Consider the following 20,074-nt stretch of genomic DNA (forward strand, 5'->3'; position numbering starts at 1 on the left):
CTTGTTCCACTTAAGATATTTTCAGCTGTTTTCAGAGTTTTCCAAAATTGATCTAGTGAGTAAGTTTGGGCCCCAATATCACCCTCCACTGCCTATGCCCAATGTCATGATAGCCCAGGGCTGATCCAAACCCTCCCACCAGGTCTCTCTGTGAGCTGACCCAAGCGAGAGATGCGCTGACTCTCCAGCCTCACATCCAGGATGGGGGTTCTTCCTCAAAATCTAAGTGTTGCAATCTCACAAATTTGATGACATGCACTGGAACAAGGGACGTTATTCCAATTCCTGTTACCATGTGTATTTTGTTCTCCCGGCACATGCATGACAACACAGTTCTCATTGTTGTGAGGACTGGGTTCCCCAGGTCTCCAGAACCTGTAAGAGAGAGAAGCTCATGTGTTAGAGATGCATCATTATAAATGTCTCAGGGGAAAGAGTTGTAGCTGGCGACGATGAGAGGAGAAGGAGAATTGCAACACTTGAATCAGCCACAAACACTCCTCCTCTTCTATTTGTTCTCTAAAATTCATTCATAGCCTCTATCCATGTTCCCTAAAGGGCCCTAGGAGAGGATGTGTGTCGCTCTCCACGTCTCACAAGCCAATCCTGGACTAGCGAGTTATTGGTGGGGTCTAGGGGAAAAGTGAGTCAGAGACGGCTTGCTCAGCCACTGAGGAGATCCGTGCAGGGAGAGTTCCACTGACTTTGGGACAGGGGGGACCATGGAGTTCTGTGGCATTCAGAGGAGTGAGGTTCCTTCTCTCTATATCTTTGTGAGTTCATGATTGGCTCATTTTAGTTTCACTTCATGTTCCTCTCTCAATATTTTTCCCATGCGATAAGAAGGCAGCAAACCTTCAGCTTCCTTTGTGCCCACTCAGTGGGGTTCCTCAAACACCGGTGCTGCTTGCCAGTCCCAGCAGAGAATTTATATGCTCCTTGTTTGTGTCTGGCCACCAATATGAATGAGGGAGATTGGCTAAGATTTCAACCCAGCACATTGGGGAACTCGAACTTTGCAGGAGGTCGAGCTTGGTGCCCAGAAATTAACCAGCTTAGGTTCTGTGTATTAAGATGTGACTTTATTAAGATAAAGACGTCAATAGATACAGCCTCAAAGTGACCATGTATGAAAGGCAACTTTATAGTATTCAGAGGAAAAAAAGATAGGACCCAACCAGGAGAGAACCATCTACACAGCATCAGACATTCGACATCTAAATTCATTAACAGGACAGACCTCTTCAAAGAAAGTGGTGGAAACCACATTGCTCAAGTCATTCAAAGCAGACTGAGATAAGGGAGTGGAGAATGTGCTGCAGGAACCAACTCTGCCCTGGCTCCCAGGTGAGATGAGAACTAGAAGATCTTTTCAAGGCCTAGGAGGTACAGTCTTAGGATCAGGGTGTCCATTGACGTTCTGCCCTCTTTCTGCACCTCAGCACAGCAGGGTATTTATGGCTCTAACACAATGGTTGATTTGTTTTGTTCCAATGAGAATATGTTTAAACAGTTGACAAGAATCAGTGGCCATAATTCTATAGTTTGTGGTTTTACAGTGGTTTTCCGGCTTTTCTGCTCACACGGCTCTTATGAATATTTATCACAGACAGTAATTATTAGGAATAATAGCTATTCACTGTACTGCTTAGGCCTTGTTTACACTGCATGTAAAGCCAGACTAGAGGGCCCAGATAAAACAGGTACGTCTCCCAACACAGTATCAGCAGGGCTCGATGTTGTTGATTTTAACTGTGGGCTTGTCTCCATGAGAAAACTGCACCAATTTAACTAAATAAGTTTAGACGCTGATGGAGTTAAATTGGTGCCACCCCGTCCATGCTGACACTCTTATTTCTGTATAAAAGAGCCCTCTATTAATTTAGGTTAGGTGATTTCTCACTGACCTGGTATAAATCATCTGTAGGCCTGAGACCTGATCAAATCCCCCCATCCCTCCCCCCCACTCTAGCCCATATTAAACCTGCCTTGGGTGAAACTCAGGGAGTTCACCACTAAAATTGAAAATAGGAATGCTCTGCTGCTGGTAAAGCACCCCCAGCTCAGGAATGTCCTTAACAAGAGTTGTAACCACCAAGATTGTAAAGACGCTGGGAAATTAGGGAGGATACAGAAAGAACCTCAACCTATGGTAAAATAAGCTCTGACCAGCGTTTTATGCTGACCATCTGGACAAATAGAGGTGGTCACAATTAAGGTACAATTTGGGCATGAAAGGTAAAATGTAAAGAACTTTGGCAGGAAGGAGGACACATAGGTGTCAGTGCATAATTGATTTAAATGTTTGTTATTTAGGGGTGTAGAATAATGTGATGGGTTTAGTAAATTTGAAGGCGGGAGCTAGTTTTACCTATATAATGTAAATGAAAAACAGTGCTCTTTGGGAACCATTTCTGGACTGCGGTTCAACATTAAGCTGCTGGATCTCTGACTCCTGTGCACGACCGTGATGTGCAGAGGCATCGCCGGGAACCCCCAGATGAGCAGATCCTGACTGGCCACTGGTTGAAATTTGTCTCTTGGGAGTGGTGAGCATAAGAGATTTGCTTGGTATATATATTCTGTGTGTGTTGCTAATAAATAGATGTTTAGAGCACAACTGTGTAAGGCTCTTTCCCTGGGAAAAGTTTCTGCAGACCGGTAGAGCCCTGAGCCCCGGGGGGAAGGGCGGGTACTTAAATTGACCAGGTTTCTTCCTGAGCCCCGTGAGTAAGGATTGGTGCCTTACACCCTGAGCCCTTGGAAGGGAACGGGTGGGGGTGCCTAAGTTGATTGGGTCATGCCTTGAGCCCTCTGTAGGGTATAGTCAGGGTGCCCTAAATTGACCAGGTCACGCCTTGAGCCCTTGGCAGGGTATAGGCAGGGAGTTGCACCAATGTAACTAAAGCGGTTTGTAAACCCATGTACTGTAGTTCAATCAGTCCAGTTCCATGTGTAGACAAGCCTCTGTCCCTGAGTGATGCTAAAGCGCATGGGCGGTGGGTATAATAAGCCAGGGAAGGCTTTACTGTGCTGACCCGCCACCGGACAACTGGGCTGCAGTGACCCCTGCCATTCCCCGAGACTCCCACTGCCTCCTCCACTCCACTCCACACCCCCAAAGGTCCCTGCTGCTCACTGTGTCCCTCCTTCTCAGGACAGGGGAGTGAGGAGCAATGCGGAGAGCCAGTGGCCGGCGGACTGAGGAGGCTTGGCCGGGTGCTGCTGGGGCCAGTGGCTTGGCGGGGGCAGGGCCTTTGGAGGGGGGGAGGAGCTGGTGCTCAGGGAGGCTGCCGGCGGCTCAGCCCAGTCCGACTGTGGCAGGGGGGCCGTCAGCACTGGGGCCGGGCCAGCGCTTGGGGGGCGTGGCTTGGTCTGGTGCTGGGGATGGCAGGTGGTGGGTCAGGGGGCTGGCGGCGGCTTGTATCGATGTGGCTGGGATAGGCGGGCCGGGGCTCCTCCAGTGGGGGGGGGGCGCCTCAGGGCTTTTCCTTTTATGGGGGGAGATGGGTTTAGGGCCCCAGTGTGTGGGGGGGCGGGGCCTTGTGTGGAAGGGGCGGGGCCGGCGGGCTAATGTCCCCAAAGTGGTGGTTCACCCGCTGCCCTTGCTAGAGCGTTGGACCATTCAAAGCTTTTAGCATTGCTCAGGGACATGGACAAAGCCCCATTTCTGTTACAAGGTGGAACTGAGTTGTAGCAGAGAAGGGGAAACAGATCTGACCAAGTTATTTTTGCAGTATGGACAGGGCCTTATTCCTGGTTTTAACAGCCCTGCTGCAGTATGCACACAATGTAAGTTGTTATCTTGACCAACAATGGGAGGGTTAATATGAACGGGAAACCTCCCTTCAAGATTTCCCAGGGCAAACCCACTGATCCTGCGTTTCCCAGCCTGCTTCCTCCACCAGTCTCCTGGGACTGCACTTTGGCTTGTTCCACTTAAGATATTTTCAGCTGTTTTCAGAGTTTTCCAAAATTGATCTAGTGAGTAAGTTTGGGCCCCAATATCACCCTCCACTGCCTATGCCCAATGTCATGATAGCCCAGGGCTGATCCAAACCCTCCCACCAGGTCTCTCTGTGAGCTGACCCAAGCGAGAGATGCGCTGACTCTCCAGCCTCACATCCAGGATGGGGGTTCTTCCTCAAAATCTAAGTGTTGCAATCTCACAAATTCGATGACATGCACTGGAACAAGGGACGTTATTCCAATTCCTGTTACCATGTGTATTTTGTTCTCCCGGCACATGCATGACAACACAATTCTCATTGTTGTTAGGACTGGGTTCCCCAGGTCTCCAGAACCTGTAAGAGAGAGAAGCTCATGTGTTAGAGATGCATCATTATAAACGTCTCAGGGGAAAGAGTTGTAGCTGGCGACGATGAGAGGAGAAGGAGAATTGCAACACTTGAATCAGCCACAGACAATTCTCTTTTTCTAAAATTCATTCATAGCCTCTATCCATGTTCCCTTTGCAAATCTTCTCTCTATTAGACCAGATATGGTTAGCTCCAGAGCTCCAGTTGTGGGTAAGGCGCTCTCTCTCTCTCCCCCAACACACACACACACACACACATCCCATTGTATACTAATCCTGGAACTAAGTGGAGGGTGGTAACTGGTCTCCATTCCAGGAAATACTCACGCTGCAGTATCGTTATATGGAGTCTCATCCACCCAGCGCCACTGTCCTTTCTTCTCCTTATCAGTCAGACCAATACAGTAATTCCTTTCTTCGCTGCCTGTAACTGTTCCATTTACCCGAGTGAAGATGAAATCCTGGATAAAAATAAAATCAAATCTCCACCAGGTGCAGTCCCTGGGCAGACAGTAGGAGATCGGGGTCCCTGTGGGAATGTGGGGGTGCTGGATGTGATGGATGAGGAAGCCCAGGATTGAATGAACAAAGAGCCCAAACATCCTCTCCAGGGCTGCACTCTGAGTGCCCAGAGGAGCCTGACTCCCAGCAAGTTACCTGCTCAGCTCCTGTGTTGATCACCACCAGGTGGGAGCCCATCCCTGTGCAGTTCCTCTCACTGTCATCCCAGGTCATAAAGTCGTTAGAGAAGTAGTAGCAGCTGGCCTGAAAGGGCTCCCAGCCCCTGGGGCAGCACGTCCAGACTTGCTCTGTGAGAGAAGAGGTGAATGAAACACAGAAAATAAAAATGGAAAGGACTTGTTAGGTGACACCCAGTTCAGTCCCCAGGGCCAAAACAGTGTAATTCCACCCAGTCCAACTTCATTTCACACATATCTTGAGCAATGGGGACTAACAGAGGCCTTCATGGTGAGGAAATGATTCACAACCTGCAGACCAATTTTTTTTTTCTCCTACTTGGTCTTTTTTATATCTAATTCTTCCTGCTAAACCCCTCCTGGTCAGTTCTTTTCCTCATTGTCGCTTGCCCCCTGGAGGCACTTGTAGGCCATTAACACACACTAACTAGTTCTGTGCTGGACTGTTTCCCTTCCTGTTTCTGTGCTTGCTCTGGCAGCCTCTCCCTTAGTGTGTCCTCCTTCACCTTCTCCCCCTCTGTCCACTTCCTTCCTCAATGGTCTTCTTATATTCTACCTCTGCACCCTACCCTTGCCTGTGCTCATCCACTCTAATCACTTCATGTGTTGTCTCTTCTGTGAAGACTCTCACCCTTACCAGCCATTCAATCCCACCTCTATCCATTTGACCCCTGAGCTCTGCCTATCCTTTCCTCCCTCTCTCCATCCCTACTGCCAATTCCTCAGGCCATGCCTTAGCCATCTTTCTCTAATCTTGACTACGGCTCCAGCTCCCCATCTGGTCTCCTCAGGTTTCATATTGTGCCCCTCAAGTCCATCCAGCTTACTGCTGCTATTCCATCCCCAATCTCCCGCTTAAGTGTCTTCATTGGCTTTTGTTTTCTGCTTGTGTCAGATTCAAACCCCTCACCTCATCTTCAAGGCCCTCCACAGCTCTGCCCTGTCTCCATCTCATCTATAGTTGCTTCCTACTCCTGCATTCAGCCACTTCAGCTTATCTCAGTACTCTCCTGACCTTCTCCCATAAGCAACACTGCAACTTTTCTCACTATGTCCTCGATACCTGGAATAACCTCCTTGACCCCATGTGCTCCTACCTCAAATCACTACTCAAAACTCATTCCTTTCAGTCTTCCATCACTTCCCTCTCTCCTGACATCCTCTAATTTGTAATATTATGGTGGAGTGGTAACAAAGGCATACTTAAGGTTGCCTCAGAGAATTTTGCTATATGGCAAAAGAGTGGGAATAGTTGCAAAATGGTTTACTACAGGAAAAACCTGGAACATACAAAATAGGAGTGTAGGAGGGCTTTTCATTTGCTGTCCATTTGGAATTTGTAGGAGAGTAATGTACTTAAAAATATTACAGATACAGAAATGTTTTGTTATTGGATCCCTGGTATCTCACTTTTTAAAATAGCCTTTTGCAAGGGTACAGATGGAGGCACTTTATGTGTATTGCTAATAGTTTACACAAACACCACTTTATAGTTTTCCATTTTGGAATTTCAGAGAAAAATATTTTTTGCTTCATAACTGATGTGAGCTGCAGCAAATCAGAAGCACTGCAGTGAAGATATGAAAGTGTTTACTAGCCAGCAACCTATGTTGCTAGGCAGTGACTTATGTCTGTACCTGGTGTTAGGAGAATGTGAAGCAAAAAGGGTAAAGACCGAACAATAATAATCATGCTTCTGGCCTTGCTTTTAATTTAAACAGGCTGAATAAGCAAGCAAGAGAATGTAAGTGAAAGCACAAGGCTGTCCCCCCACCACACAAAGTGAAAGCCTTGCCTTTCAGTAACAAGAGAAGATAAGGGGACCGAATCCAGCAAGGGGTTGCTGTGGTAACCAAGCAGCGGGAAGGGGGGAAGGTGTAAGGAAGAGACACTGAGTCTGTGAGAGAGTGATCATGGCCAAAAGTAACCCTGCTCCTTACCCCTCCCATCAGGTATGAAAGAGGTGGTATTATCACCCCCAGACTCAAGACCCCCCAGAACGGAACATGACCATATATTGGAAGGGGTGAGACCAGGGGAAGGTACAAGTATAATTAAGTTTGCCAAGAAGAGGGGGGAGAAGAGGGAGCTCCGTCGGCACGCGGCGCTAGGGGTTAGAAAAAGAAGGGGGTCTATCAGTGTATAGAACTGTAGTTGGGGGAGGGGAAGAGGAAAGCCCTATCGGCATATAGAGATAGCCCCACTGGTGTGAAGGGTTTTGGAATATGCTTGCTTGTTTAGCTCCAAGAAACCCATCACGTTGCCTGCAGATTGGACTCTGGACTGTTATTTTCCAGCGAACCGTGTCTGGGAACTGAGAGGGAGGAGGGAGCTGGACCCCTGCCAACACATGGATGCAAATTCATCAGATTCCAGTGACCCTATTGATTCTAATGTCAACACTGACTTCAGCATTGCCCGTTTGAAAGCACCATATTAACTAGTGAGGACATTCTTTACTACATGTTATCCTCTGTCTTTTATGTGTGACAGCAGATTTGCCAAGTTGCAGTGGCTGCATTTAATCAAATACATTTCTTCATAGCCGAACCCTTACTGCAGCTGCTGTGTTCTTCACTATCTTGGCATCACTCTTTGCAAGGCCCTGTATTATTTGCTTTTTATTTTGTGTGTCTAGTTCACACAGTTTGTTTTGAAAGTAGGAAAATTTACACAGAAAAACCTTGCTTAATGTTACTCTGTTCTGCTTTAATGACATTTTCCTCAAATGTTGAAAAGTTAGAAAATAAATAGGTGAGATCAACAGGCACACTTCTTCTGCCTGCACCTACAGAGAACTTAGCACATCTTACCTATTACCATCTGCCATCCACAACATATTGTTTACACCCAATGCATCATAAACTACCATACAGTACTGTATTAACTCTGGTATACATTGGAGGACACATTTTAAAAGTATCCGTCTTCGTAAGACTTGCTTCTTTTTCAGGATTTCTTTGAAGAAAAGTGAATAACTTTTAACCTATGTCTCCATCTTGTATAAACTACCATACAGCCTGAACCCTGCCAGATGTTCAAAAAGAAGACATATGTTGAAAGTTTTTTTTTCTCTAAGAAATCCAAAAAGAGACCCCACATCTTAAATGACTGAGTTATACTTTTATCATGTGTCTCCATAGGAACTGTAAGTCTCTAAATATTTTATCATGTAGATCTTTGAATATACTCTCACTTCCTCAAATGCCCACAATTGAAGTTGAAATGTGTTGTATACAATTTATGTTGTACACTCACCAGATGTATTACTACACTCAGCAAGTACATCTGTGAGCAATTTCCCAGAAACAAAAGCTTTGTGTAGTGACGGGTAAGACAGCATCCAGACACCCCATCCACCAGCCCAGAATCTAAAAAGCATGGAAATAGCAAGTTACGGGAAACTCTCAGTCATCTCAGCAACATGAAGGCAGAGTAATTTCCCAAATGCATGGACTGTGTCAGTCAAACATGTCAATCTGTTAATACACTAGCATACGAGGTCACTGATAAGGTTTTGTGTTAGAGTGTGAGTTTGATGAAGTTGGGGTATGTGCTGCTTTTCTGTATCTGTTGGAGATGGCAGCAAAAGCTTTATGCAGTGTTGAGACAGTTATCCAGGAAACATGAAAATAGCAAACAATTCATGAGTTCTCCCTTAACTTCTGACTTCCATGCTTTTAAGATTGTGCTTTGGGGGGGTTTACCTCGATGCAACCTTAACTGTCACTAAACAGAGCTTTTGTTTGTGTTAACATGTATGTTGCTCACATATGCTGTTACTGAGTGTGGTAGTAAAAACCTTACGTTTGAGGAGTGTACAAAATATATTTTATAGACCACATTTTATTTTATATTTCAGACCTTACAGGAAGTCAGAGTATATTCAAAGATCTACATGATAAAATATTTCAAGACTTAGGGTGAGATCCTGATCCCAGTGAAGTTGAGGGTAAAACTCCAATTCACTTCAATGGGATCAGGATTTTACACTTGGGGTACATCTATACTGCCCTACAAAGTTAACCTGGGCTTTTACGTGGGTTTTAGACCAACCCAGCCCCCCACCCACCACCATCCACACAGAAAAACCTCTGATCTGGGTTTGGCGGAGCTTTAAATCTGGGCCAGTGTATCTGGCTGGGCAGTGGGGTTTAGAATCCAGGTTCCACACTCATTAGGGCTGGAACCTGCCCACTTTTCATTGAGGCAAAATGTGCTGATAGTCCTCCAATACCTTCCTACAGTTCCCCCAGAAGGAAAACCAAACTCTCCTGAAATTGACCCAATTGACTGGGGAAGCGTCCTAGAGCATCTCAGCACACAGAACCATGGGATATGGCCCCAGAGAAACATGGATGAGTGCAGACACCATGATGACACAGTAACTCAGGTTTGGTTGTACAGATTCAGACTAGGCTCACCCCCAGGCTAGGTTCACCCCCAGGCTAGCTAAACTGGATGTGCAGATTCAGGTGCTGAGCACCCAGGCTACCTGTAATGAAGCTCCTTACTGTTTTTATGTACACTCATGCTAAAAGTATATCTCCTTCTTTTAAGATATAGTTCTCTTTTTGGATTTCTTTGGGGGGAAATAACTTTTTAACATATGTCTTCTTCTTGTGTGTTCGAGTTCAACTTATACGGCAGTGTCTATAAGAAAGAGACGTATGTTAAAAGTTATTCTCTCAAAAACAGAGAAGTTCCATCCCACAGAAAATGATGATATTTTGACTTTTGTTTCCATCCCAAATCAGGATGAAAAATTGACATAACAAAACTTTTTGTGGAATGAAAAGTTTTGAAAAGATGTGATTTAGAAATGTCAAAATGTTGTGTTTCAGCATTTTTGACTGAAATGAATGTTTTGACCTTCCCAAATTAAAACTTTTCATTTCAATTTTCCTGATGGAAAATTCCACCAAAATCTATCTTTTCTCATGGAAAATTTTTATTTAGATGAAACTTCATTTTCTGTTCAAAAAATATTTAGTTTGAAATTTTTCAATCAGCCTTATTATTCTCTTTTCTTCAAAGAAATCCCCAAACAAAAGCATATGTTAAAAGAAGGCTATATACATTTAACATATGTGTCCTTGAATGTATGTCAGAGTTAAGGCTGATGGTAGTGTATGAAGCCTTGGGTGGGAATAAAGTGTTGTGAAAGGAGGACAGTAATAGGTAAGAATCGGTAAGTTTTTTTTACCTGTGTGGGTAGAGAAACAGAACTGTGGTTGTTGAGCTGAACTACTTATTTTCTAACTTTTCAGGGTTTGAGGAAAATGTAGAACAGAACAACTTTAACTAACATTACATGAAATTTGTTCAGTGTGAAATTATCTCAAACAATGAAACATAAAAAACTAGAACTAATGAGAGAAGCACTTAATATTAAATCCACCTCATGATCTTTCACTGATATAAAGTTCATCTACATCTACTCCCTCCACTGCTCTTGTTTATTGTCCTCCCTCACTGTGTTCAGTCTAATTCAGGGTATGACTTCATTTCAAATTAGAGGTGTAATTTCCAGCTCAAGTAGGCATACTTGCACTAGTTCCGATTGAAGTAGCGTACTAAAAATAGAGTGTAGCCACTGTGATGTAAGGGCTGGGAGGGGCTAGCTGCCCTAGTACATACCTACGGTCTTCGACTATATGTACTTACGGTGGCTAGCCCCTTCTACTGCTTTTGCTGCCACAGCTATACTTCTATTTATAGTGCACTAGCTTGGTCAAAGCTAGCATGGGTATGTCTCCTCAAGCTGGGAATTACAGCCCTAGCTCCAGTATATACTCTTAGCCAGTAAGCTCCTTAGAGCAAGGACCTGTCACTTGATTGGTTTTAAAGCATTGTGTGCACCTAAGGTGTTGTATAAATAAAAGATGCACATCTCTAGGTAGTTATCACTTATCCAATCAATGGGGATCCTATGCAGTGGGGTAGTGGTAACAAAAGAAGTGGGTAAATTAACTTAACCTAAACCCCATATTCCCCAAATGAGAAGTGGGTAAACTCCATTTACCTGCATTTACCCTTGACTACAATACTGTGCCTATGTGTTTATCTTATTCTTTCCTCAAAAGTCGATCTCTCCATACCCCTTATTTGCTGTTAATTTAGGTCTGAATATGAATCAGGCCCCAACCCCAGAAAGCTGACTCTGGGGTCTTTTCTTCTCTTTTAGTGTTATTGACCTTTCCCTTCAGGTTCTTCTTCAACACAGTTCCTCTTCCTGAGATATTGCCTCACCATCTCGTACTCTTCACAACTTTGATTTGTCCTGAGGCCAACTTGGGTAACTGTAAAGGAGAGAGAGAGAGAGAGAGAGAGAGAGAGAAAAAGTGGGTAAAATATTTCCCTCCTTCTTGCCATCTTTTCCATACATTGTGACTTACCCTAGTGCTCACCAGGGACTGCTTCACCTTTGTTTGTTTTCTTGTCACAAATGCCATCACAAACCTCCCCAGGGAGTAGAATAGGGCAGCTCTCTTGGGTTCCCTCTGTTATCCTGGGGGCCCAAGTGCACTCTGTCATAGGGACAAATTACCCTGGTCTAGCTGAGGAATAGAAGTTATTGATGGGATATGAGGCTGTCTACCCAGGTGCCAGCTCAGGACAGGGCTGCAGGCTAATTCACTCATATATTAATAGAAATCAAAGAAGTGTTAAAAGATATTGTGGTGTAATCAGGCCCATTCACTTGTGTATTAGTTTAGTTCAAAGGAGATTGTAATGGTATTGGCTTCACTTATCTATAACCTGTTGATATAGGATGACCAGGTGTCCGGTTTTTGACCAGAACACCCAGTCGAAAAGGGATCCTGGTGGCTCCAGTCAGCACGGCTGACTGGGCCGTTGACTGTCCGGTTGGTGGCGCTGCGCAGCGGGGCTGGCAGGCTCCTTGCTAGCTGCTGCGTCACAGCTCCCGGGAAGCAGCCGGCATGTCCGGCTCCTAGGCTTAGGGGCGGTCAGGGCGGGTCCGTGTGCTGCCCTGCCCCCTGCCTGCAGGCGCAGCTCCCATTGGCCAGGGCAGGGCAGGGGACAAACTAGCGCATCTAGCAGGCGGCTGTTGAGGGGTCGTGGCACATGTCTCTCCTGCTGCTGCCGGCCCACTTCTCCTCCTTGCCCTCCTCCTGTGGCTGGGCTCAAGCTGCAGCACATGCCCTGTGGCGAACCACGGTCAGTTGCCCCATTGCCGGCACCCAGGGGATCGAGGTATGTATCCCCATCTCCGAGTGCTGGGAATGGGGCTGAACCCTCCCATCCCCCTCACTGCATCCCTCCCCGTCCCAACCCCCTGCACTCCCATCCCTCCGTCATTGCATCCCTCCCCATCCCAACCCCCCCATACTCCCATCCCCCTCATTGCATCGCTCCCCGCCCCAACCTGCCCTGTCCCCCACCCTTACCCATCCCAGTCCTGTACCCCTTACAGCGCTCTCCCACCCATCTCTCCGCCTCCCCATGTCCCTAACCCCCCACAGCCCTGCACTCCATTCACCTCCATACACTGCTGCACTCCCATTATGTCCCTATACACTCCTGTGCCCCCCCACATACTCAAGCACCTGTAGCCTTCTGTCTCCCCCTGCATCCCCATCCACCCCACATACCCTTGCACACCCCCTCCTCTCTCCTTCATTGCCCCCTCTCACCCCCACCTTGCTCTCTTCCTTGATCTCTTTCCCTCCTCACCCTCTCGCCTCCACCCCCACCATCTTTCCCCCTCCAGCCCCCCCACTCCTTTCCTAGCTGGGTGTCTCTGTGTGTGCATGCATGCATTGTATGTGTGTAAGAAACTGTGTGTCTTTGTGTAGGGAGGTGTGTGTATTGCTGTAAGTGTGTATACCTGTGTGAATAAAATTTGCAGCCTAACTCTTTGACTTATATTCCTTTTGCTGGCTTGCATACAAAAAAATTGATGATATAAAATATGTGTGTATTGATTTCATAACAAGTTTTTAAAAGAGACGGGAACTCTAAAAGAAATATATTATTTCTTAAAAAGTGAATGTTGTTGACTAGTAATTGCAGAAGAGCCAATGTATCATACATTTCTCCCCACCTTTGTCTAGCTACATTATAAACTCTTTGTTGCAGACTCTTTCTTTTTATGTGTATGTCCAGCACCTAGCCCTGATCTGAATTGGGGCCTCTAGGCACTAAACAACAATTGTAATAATAAATAATGTGGAAGTATATGTGTTAGTGCATGCTAGATGTGTACACATGAATACACGTGTGTACGGATGCTCCCCGGGTTATGCAAACCCGACTTACGCAAATCTGCACTTACGGAAAAAGTTCCATAAGCTAGAAAGTTTTTTGTTTGTTTGTTTGTTTTTGCGTAATGGTCGGGTATACGTTCCCGACTTATGCAAAATTTGAGTTACACAAGGCGTTCCGGAACGGAACGCTTGCGTAGGTTGGAAAGCATCCGTATCTGCATGTAGGTGTGGGAGTCAGTTTCTACAGATTTATTTATATAGGTATATGGACAGGTGTGCATTTCTGTGGTTGTGCTCTATGGATTTGTATTTGGGCTTCAGGAGTGGGCCTTTAATGGACCCATTGCAGCTGTGATAATGTGTGGCCCTAATTCCACACATAAAATTACAATAACTTTAATGAACAAAACCCATGGAGCTGGTTATGAAAAATGGGAAGAGGGGAGGGAAAGAATCATGAAAACCTTTGTGAATTTTCATTTTTTTTAAAATTACCCTTTTTGACTATTTTGCTGCCAGCTCTAGTGTACTGTAACAAATAAAACCTGAACTTAGCATAATACATCTGTCAAAACAATAAGTATGCCTGTTTGGGCCTTGCAGTGAAAATGAGCACGTGAGCGAGGGTAGGGGAGAGCAAGCAACGGAGAGAGGGGGGAATGGAGTGAACGGCGGGTGGGGCCTCGGGAAGGGGCGGGGCAGTGGGTGGGGCAAGGGTGTTCGGTTTTCTGGAATTAGGAAGTTGGCAACCCTAATTACATTATGTATAACCCTGTAAATTAGTTAACCTTAGATCAAAAGTGTGTATTAGTGTTAAGATGAGAATGTACTTCATGAAAACTAATGAAGGCTTGTTATTGACTATTATATTATCTTTTGCATTATGTATATCCCTGTAATTAAATTACCCATCAAACGTGATTGGAGCCTTGGAAATATAAATGAAGAAGGTTGCTAACTTCAAACAAAGGCCATTGTGTTCCACAATGGAAATTCACTGACTCAGTTTGCATGTCTGACGCATTATAACCCACATGGTTAGAAAGACTGTCAGCTTGTCTTCTGTGAGAAGAAGATATAAATATGGATTCAAAGAAAGATCCTGTATCTCTGACTGTTTGGGCTGTAGCAGGAAAGTGTACGAAAGCGGAGCTCCCCAGACACAAGCAGGGTACCCCTGAAAAGACTTTTGGGAAACTGGTAGATTATTACATCAACTGCTATCATTTGGATTTACAAACTTTGACTTGCCTGTTAATGTATTTTACCTATTTTAACCTCTCAGTAACTCTCATTTCTTTTTCTTAGCTGATAAATCTTTAGTTAGTGTACTAGAGAATTGGCTGCCAGCGTTGTCTTTGATAAAAGATCTGGAATACCAATTGACCTGGGGGTAAGTGGCTGGTCCTTTGGGACTGGGAGCAACCTGATGTGGTGTGATTTTTGGTTTATATGACCATTAGCACTAAGTCCAGTTTGTCAGGGTGGTAAGATTGACTGGAGAGCCTAAGGGGAATGCCTGTGACTCCATGGTAAGACTGGTGTAGTGATCCAGGCGCTCACATTTATTCCTGGCTTGGTGAAATTTAATTATAGAATATATCACCAGTTTGGAGTGTCTGCCCTATTTTCTGACCTGAAATCGGCACTTACAGTTGTGTGCCACTCCAGACAGCGTGACATGGGGAAAAGCTTATGAGGCCATAGCTTTCCAGCCAATCCCCCATCCTCCCTGGGCAGGACCGTGCAGGAGTGTTCCTTACAGTATAATCTCCAAGTTTGTCCAGACCCAGGTGATGGGGTTTCCTTTTCCCTTCTTTTCGGAAGACTCTTCCACAGTCTAACCGGCCTCCTCACTGTTAGGAAATGTTTCCTGATCTCCAGCCTGCATTGACCATCTTTTGTCCCTAGTTGTTCCCCTCCCTCCTTGAATAATCAGCCCATTTATACTCACCAATGAGGGCGATGAGGAGAGAGACAGCCAACAGCAGCAATAGTGCAGCAATCAGCCATGGGAGCCACTGGGTGTGCTTCTGGGGTGCACTCTGGGATATTCTCTTCTCTGGGTGTGCTAAGGGTGAAGAAACTCCCAGCCCCAGGACAGTTAGTTCTTCTCATATCAGCCCCTGTCTGTTAGGGTTCTGCAACCAACTGAAAACTTTCCTGAAAAGCCCATACTCTGGACAAGACTAGACAATCATGAGTAGCTGCTGCTGTTGCTGCCTTCTATTGACCCTTATTCTGGAGTTTTACATGTTATTAGGGATGGAAATAAATTGGAACACTGGGTCTGACTCCTGACCTCTCCAAGCTCCGCCGAAGATCAGATTTAGATCCAAACTCTATGTCTCCAGCCCATCTAATGAGCAAATATTCAGACCCCAAGTATTAGGGAGTGAGGGCCTAGCAGGACCTTACGGGTTCAAGGGAGCTTTTCACATGTCATCAGAGCAAGCCCAGTGCTGCTGAAGTTCATGTTGCTTTTCAAATGTCATTTGTCTCAGATGATCAGAACAAGGGGTCTTTGAGGAGTTCTTAGGCCACCCTGCACTCCCTCATAATGTGTGATTCTAGCTCCTATTCCCCTCTCACCTTGATTTTGGATGTGGTGGGTGGTAATGTAACATGTAATGCATCAGCAAGTGGACTGAAGGGAGGGGAGTAGATGGTAGCAGTAGGTGGGAAGGGAGTGTTAAGGAGAAGGCACTAATTAGTGCCCCAGCAGCCCCTTCCATATCTGCTGAATCCAAGCCAGGCATTGAAGAGACTCTGTGTGGTGACATTAGGTATCCCAGGCTGTTAGTCTGGGAGCTCAGGGTCTAGCAGTTTCAATAGAAAATCCCCTTTATATTCATCATTCCTGAGTCCCGTCTTCTTCTCTACCATGAGGGACTCCACAGATGCCAGAAGGGTGAGAGAGGTGGGAGGGGTAGATCTCACACTGAAAGGGAAGGAAAGGAGGGCACTCCCTGAGGACTGGCTGTCCCAAGTGGCAATAAGCAGGAACACTTTAGAAATATGGGAGTGTGGGGAGAAAAAGGAGGACACTTTAGGCAGTTGTGCTATTCACAGTTGCAGGAGAGAGGTAAAGGAAATTGAGTTCTGCTGCTGAGGGAAGGTCCTTTGAGTGGCTATAATTATTATTAGAACCAGAAAGACCCAGTTTCCACCTGAAGGCTGAAAGGCTCCAGAGCACATTCCCTAATCCCACTGAGCTAGTCGGTGCCTCTGACTTGAGGCTGCATGGGAATCAGTGTCACAAAAATGAACCGCTCCATAGCCCATCCACCAAATGCTTTGAGCCCATTCCCCTAAATAGCTTGTTATTTACCTTTGGCCTCTGCAGGTGGTGGTGCATTCTTAAACTTCACCTCGGCATAGGTGATCTCCGACGCCATTCAGAGACTGTGCGGACTGTGTTCTTTATATATTTATAATTCCATCACAATTAAAAATTGATCTTTTAATTCCCTAGAGCCAGAGGGTGACACTTGCCAGTCACGAGTCCTTCCCCTCAGGAAGCTCTGCTACATCCTCTCCAAGCAGTGAGAGAAGGAGAGGCTGAGAGTGGAAAGCCCCTAAGAACTGCTGAAAGACGTTTGGAGACAGAGTTACACCCTGGACAGCTCTTGGGCTTCTTCACCCAGAAACCCAGCCTGAGGTTTCCAGAAACACATGAAAAGAAAAGGGAAAACAGGAAGCTAATGGCTGAAAAGGAAGTTGCATCCTCAACCCTAACAAAAATGCACACTCATCTTCCAGCCAGCACAATTTCTTTCTCCCTCTTTTTTTTGGTCCTCTTTGCATTTTCCTTTTTTAATTTTTCTGGCTCTCTTTCTCTGAGTCGTTCCTTCTTTCATTGTTTCTGCCGGTTGTGACTCCACAACAGCCTCAGCTACGTTAACAAAATCACCCTTTGCTGATAATGTGTATCATCTGCCATAACCTCAAGTGCAGCCAAGGACAAGCAGTCAGCACTGGTTGAGACACTATGGTTAAGCCCTGCCTCTCAGACAAAGGGCAAGATGTGAACTAGTAGTGTCTCTCCATCCCTAGGAGTTTCAGTCTAGGCTCAGTCTCTCAGGGCTTATCTACATAGGAAAGTTTTACCAGTATAATTATAATTAAACCACTGGTGTTGTCCCAGTACAATTCCCCACGAGTATACCCTTATTCTAGCCTAAGAGTAGCATTTTGGGGGGGTTGCAGGGGTTAAGCTTAAATCCCTTACAAAAAGAGATAAGATAAACTAGAGAAAGAGGCTCTTAAACCAGAATAAGAGTGTTCCCACAGGGAATTATACCAATGTAATACAGCACTTTACATCACGTCCCACCTTATTCTGGTATAATTTACCATGGAGACAGGCCCTCCTTTGAAAAATCTGCTCTCTTTCTGTGCCTCCTCCCATCAAAGTATTTGAGTCTCTAACACAAGGGGGGTGAGTCTTTTTCCTCTTCTCTTCTGGTAAGTATGTCTTTAAACTAGCATGAGTCAGTGGCCATAACTGTAACAGTTTGTAGTTTTTACAGAGGTTTTACAGTCCCTGCTGCTCACACAGCACTTGTGACTATTTATCCCAGACAATAATTATAAGAAATAATAACTATTCACTGTACTGCTTAGCCCTCATCTACACTGCAAGTGCAACCAGGCTAGAAGACCCAGTCATAACAGCAACATCTCCCAACAGAGTTTCAGCAGGGGTCCATCTTATTGAGTTTAATTGCGGGCTTGTCTCCATGAGAAAACTGCACCGATTTAAATAACTGGGGTTTAGATGCCAGTTTAGTTAACTTGGTGCAATCCTCTGGGGGCTGACACTCCTATTTCTATATAAATCGGTGTGACACTTTTAGCTTAGGACATTTCCTTACGGACTTGCATGCCATTGACTGAAGGCCCTTGTCATAAACCACAATAAAAGCCTCTACACAAGGGGGTTGCACCAATTTAACTGAAACCTGAGTTACTCTAAGCCTTCATGTGGGCCTCTCTAAAAAGCAATTGTAAAAATAGCTCCTCCGTGCCCTACAGACCCGCTCCTTGTGTGAGTTCCCAGTCAACCTACTGACTTTACATGTTTGCTGCCTTTTACTCCTGTTAGTCCTGCAGAGCCAGTACAGCTCAGAGAGAGAGGTAGAGTCTGTTCCTGCCTGTGCATCATCAGCAGAGTTATTTGCTATGCAATTCTGGCCTAAGTCACACACTCAGGAGACACAATGAGGGTTGTGCAGGCATCCTTGAGGGCAGAATTTGCCCTGCAGAATCTTAATAGCAGTGATGCTGAGTGAAGAAGAAAGAGCCCAGCTTGATTCTCAGAGCCCAGGGGGATTTGCAGGGATGGAAATTAGAAAATATATCTATCTATATCTTTATCTGGACTCATTAAGAGACAATGAAGATCTATGAATCCTTGTGACAGGGTGTGGCAGGTTCTTTGATGTCCACTGCTAGAGCCCTCCCTGTCCTGCCCCACCCTGCCCCAGAAAAGAAGCAGTGAAGGTGGGTCCTCTAGACCTGTCTAGAAAGGCTGCAGGGAAGCAGCCAATCAGAGCCCTGAAGGCTCAGTTAAAAGGAGCTGCAAGGGCTAAGCAGGTTAGATGCTGGCTGGGAGTGGAAGGACGAGGAAGGTAGTGAGATGCTCCTGGTGAGGAAACCTGTGAGAGACTCTGCTCAGCGAACTTCAGCCCTGAGGTAAGGGTGAAGAGGAAGGAGCTATGTGGGAAGTGGCCCAGGGAATAGCAGCAGCAACTATGAAAGGAAGTCACATGTGGCTGCTATTTGTAGGGTCCCTGGGTTGGGACCTGGAGTAGTGGGGCAGCCTGGGTCCCTTCACTGGCAGAGTTGCCAAAGGCCTGAGAAGGGGAAAAGCTTTGTGTAGAAGCAACAGGCTGGAATTTAAAGGGCTCTAGGCTGGAGCTGAAGACCCTGCAGAGGGCCAACCATTTGTTGAACTTTGTTACCCTGGGGATGGAAATGAAGGAGTGACTTGACTGGAGAGCTGGGGACATCACAGGACTGCTAAAGGCAAAGAGTCTCCAGGGAGACAGCCCTGGGGGCACTGCTCCATACCAGGGCAGGGATGGACTTAAAGTTAGCCCAGAAGGGGCTGGGAACTGAGCCCAGAGACAGGGCTGCAGATACCAACTAGGGCACAGTGATAGGCCCTGTTGGACTTTTGTTACCCTGGAAGGGGTTTCTTTATATGGTTTGACTGCATGTGCCTGGACCAGAGACCCACCTGATGAGGTTAACAGCTGACAGAGTGGGTGTGAACTTGTGCACAATCGACAAGAGGGGACACTCACCTTATCAGTGCCTATCACAATGCTAAAGAACATGGGACCCCACAATGCTCTTTTTACAGCGCAGTCCCAAGAGAAGGGAGGGAGAAGGAGGCACATTGTTATTAACAGTAGCTTGTTGTTTTGCAATATATAGCCTTTACCTCATACCCTGCAAAGGAAACAGCCTGAGACTGTGATCCCATTAGATCTCACTAGCTAGGGGCTAGGCCAGGTTACTAGTAAGATAGGAGACTGCCAAGGAAGAACCAAATTGCTGCAGGGAATGCTGTGGGTGGATCCATAGGGGGGTGCTTATCTCCCTGTGTCAGTACTGACAAAAGGTAGATTGTATTGAAGAATGACTAATGAACACACATTAGTGGGATCTGCTAGGGGGAGCTACCAGCAGTCTCTGGCCTGCTGGCCATAGGGGAGAGCACCATGGATACTTCCCTTTCCTATTTAATCCACTTGCTTCCCTCCTGTACCCTGGGAAACACCAGGAATATAGTTGCATGTGACTAACAGCCAATCTAG

The 20,074-nt window shown here is 45.9% G+C and overlaps 1 protein-coding gene across 1 annotated transcript; it reads right to left on the reverse strand.

Moving 5' to 3' along the window:
• Window positions 1-215: 215 nt before the first annotated feature.
• Window positions 216-16,645, reverse strand: LOC135872963 (C-type lectin domain family 4 member A-like). The gene is made up of 6 exons (XM_065397420.1): window positions 16,579-16,645; window positions 15,202-15,333; window positions 11,214-11,318; window positions 4,976-5,127; window positions 4,646-4,779; window positions 216-375 (listed from the first exon to the last, which is right to left on the reverse strand). Exons 1-6 carry the CDS (start codon window positions 16,643-16,645, stop codon window positions 216-218), a joined length of 750 nt encoding a protein of 249 aa, XP_065253492.1.
• Window positions 16,646-20,074: the final 3,429 nt, after the last annotated feature.

The sequence above is a fragment of the Emys orbicularis genome, chromosome 1 (genome assembly GCF_028017835.1).
Source record: "Emys orbicularis isolate rEmyOrb1 chromosome 1, rEmyOrb1.hap1, whole genome shotgun sequence".
NCBI classification, from domain to species: domain Eukaryota; kingdom Metazoa; phylum Chordata; order Testudines; family Emydidae; genus Emys; species Emys orbicularis.

Excerpts from the sequence above, each read along its gene's own strand:
- LOC135872963 (XM_065397420.1), bottom strand. The coding sequence starts at position 16,645 with ATGGCGTCGGAGATCACCTATGCCGAGGTGAAGTTTAAGAATGCACCA. Across the intron at positions 5,128-11,213 it reads AGAAGAACCTGAAGGGAAAG|AGCAAGTCTGGACGTGCTGC; the intron begins GTCAATAACACT and ends CTTCTCTCACAG. Across the intron at positions 4,780-4,975 it reads TCAACACAGGAGCTGAGCAG|GATTTCATCTTCACTCGGGT; the intron begins GTAACTTGCTGG and ends ATTTTTATCCAG.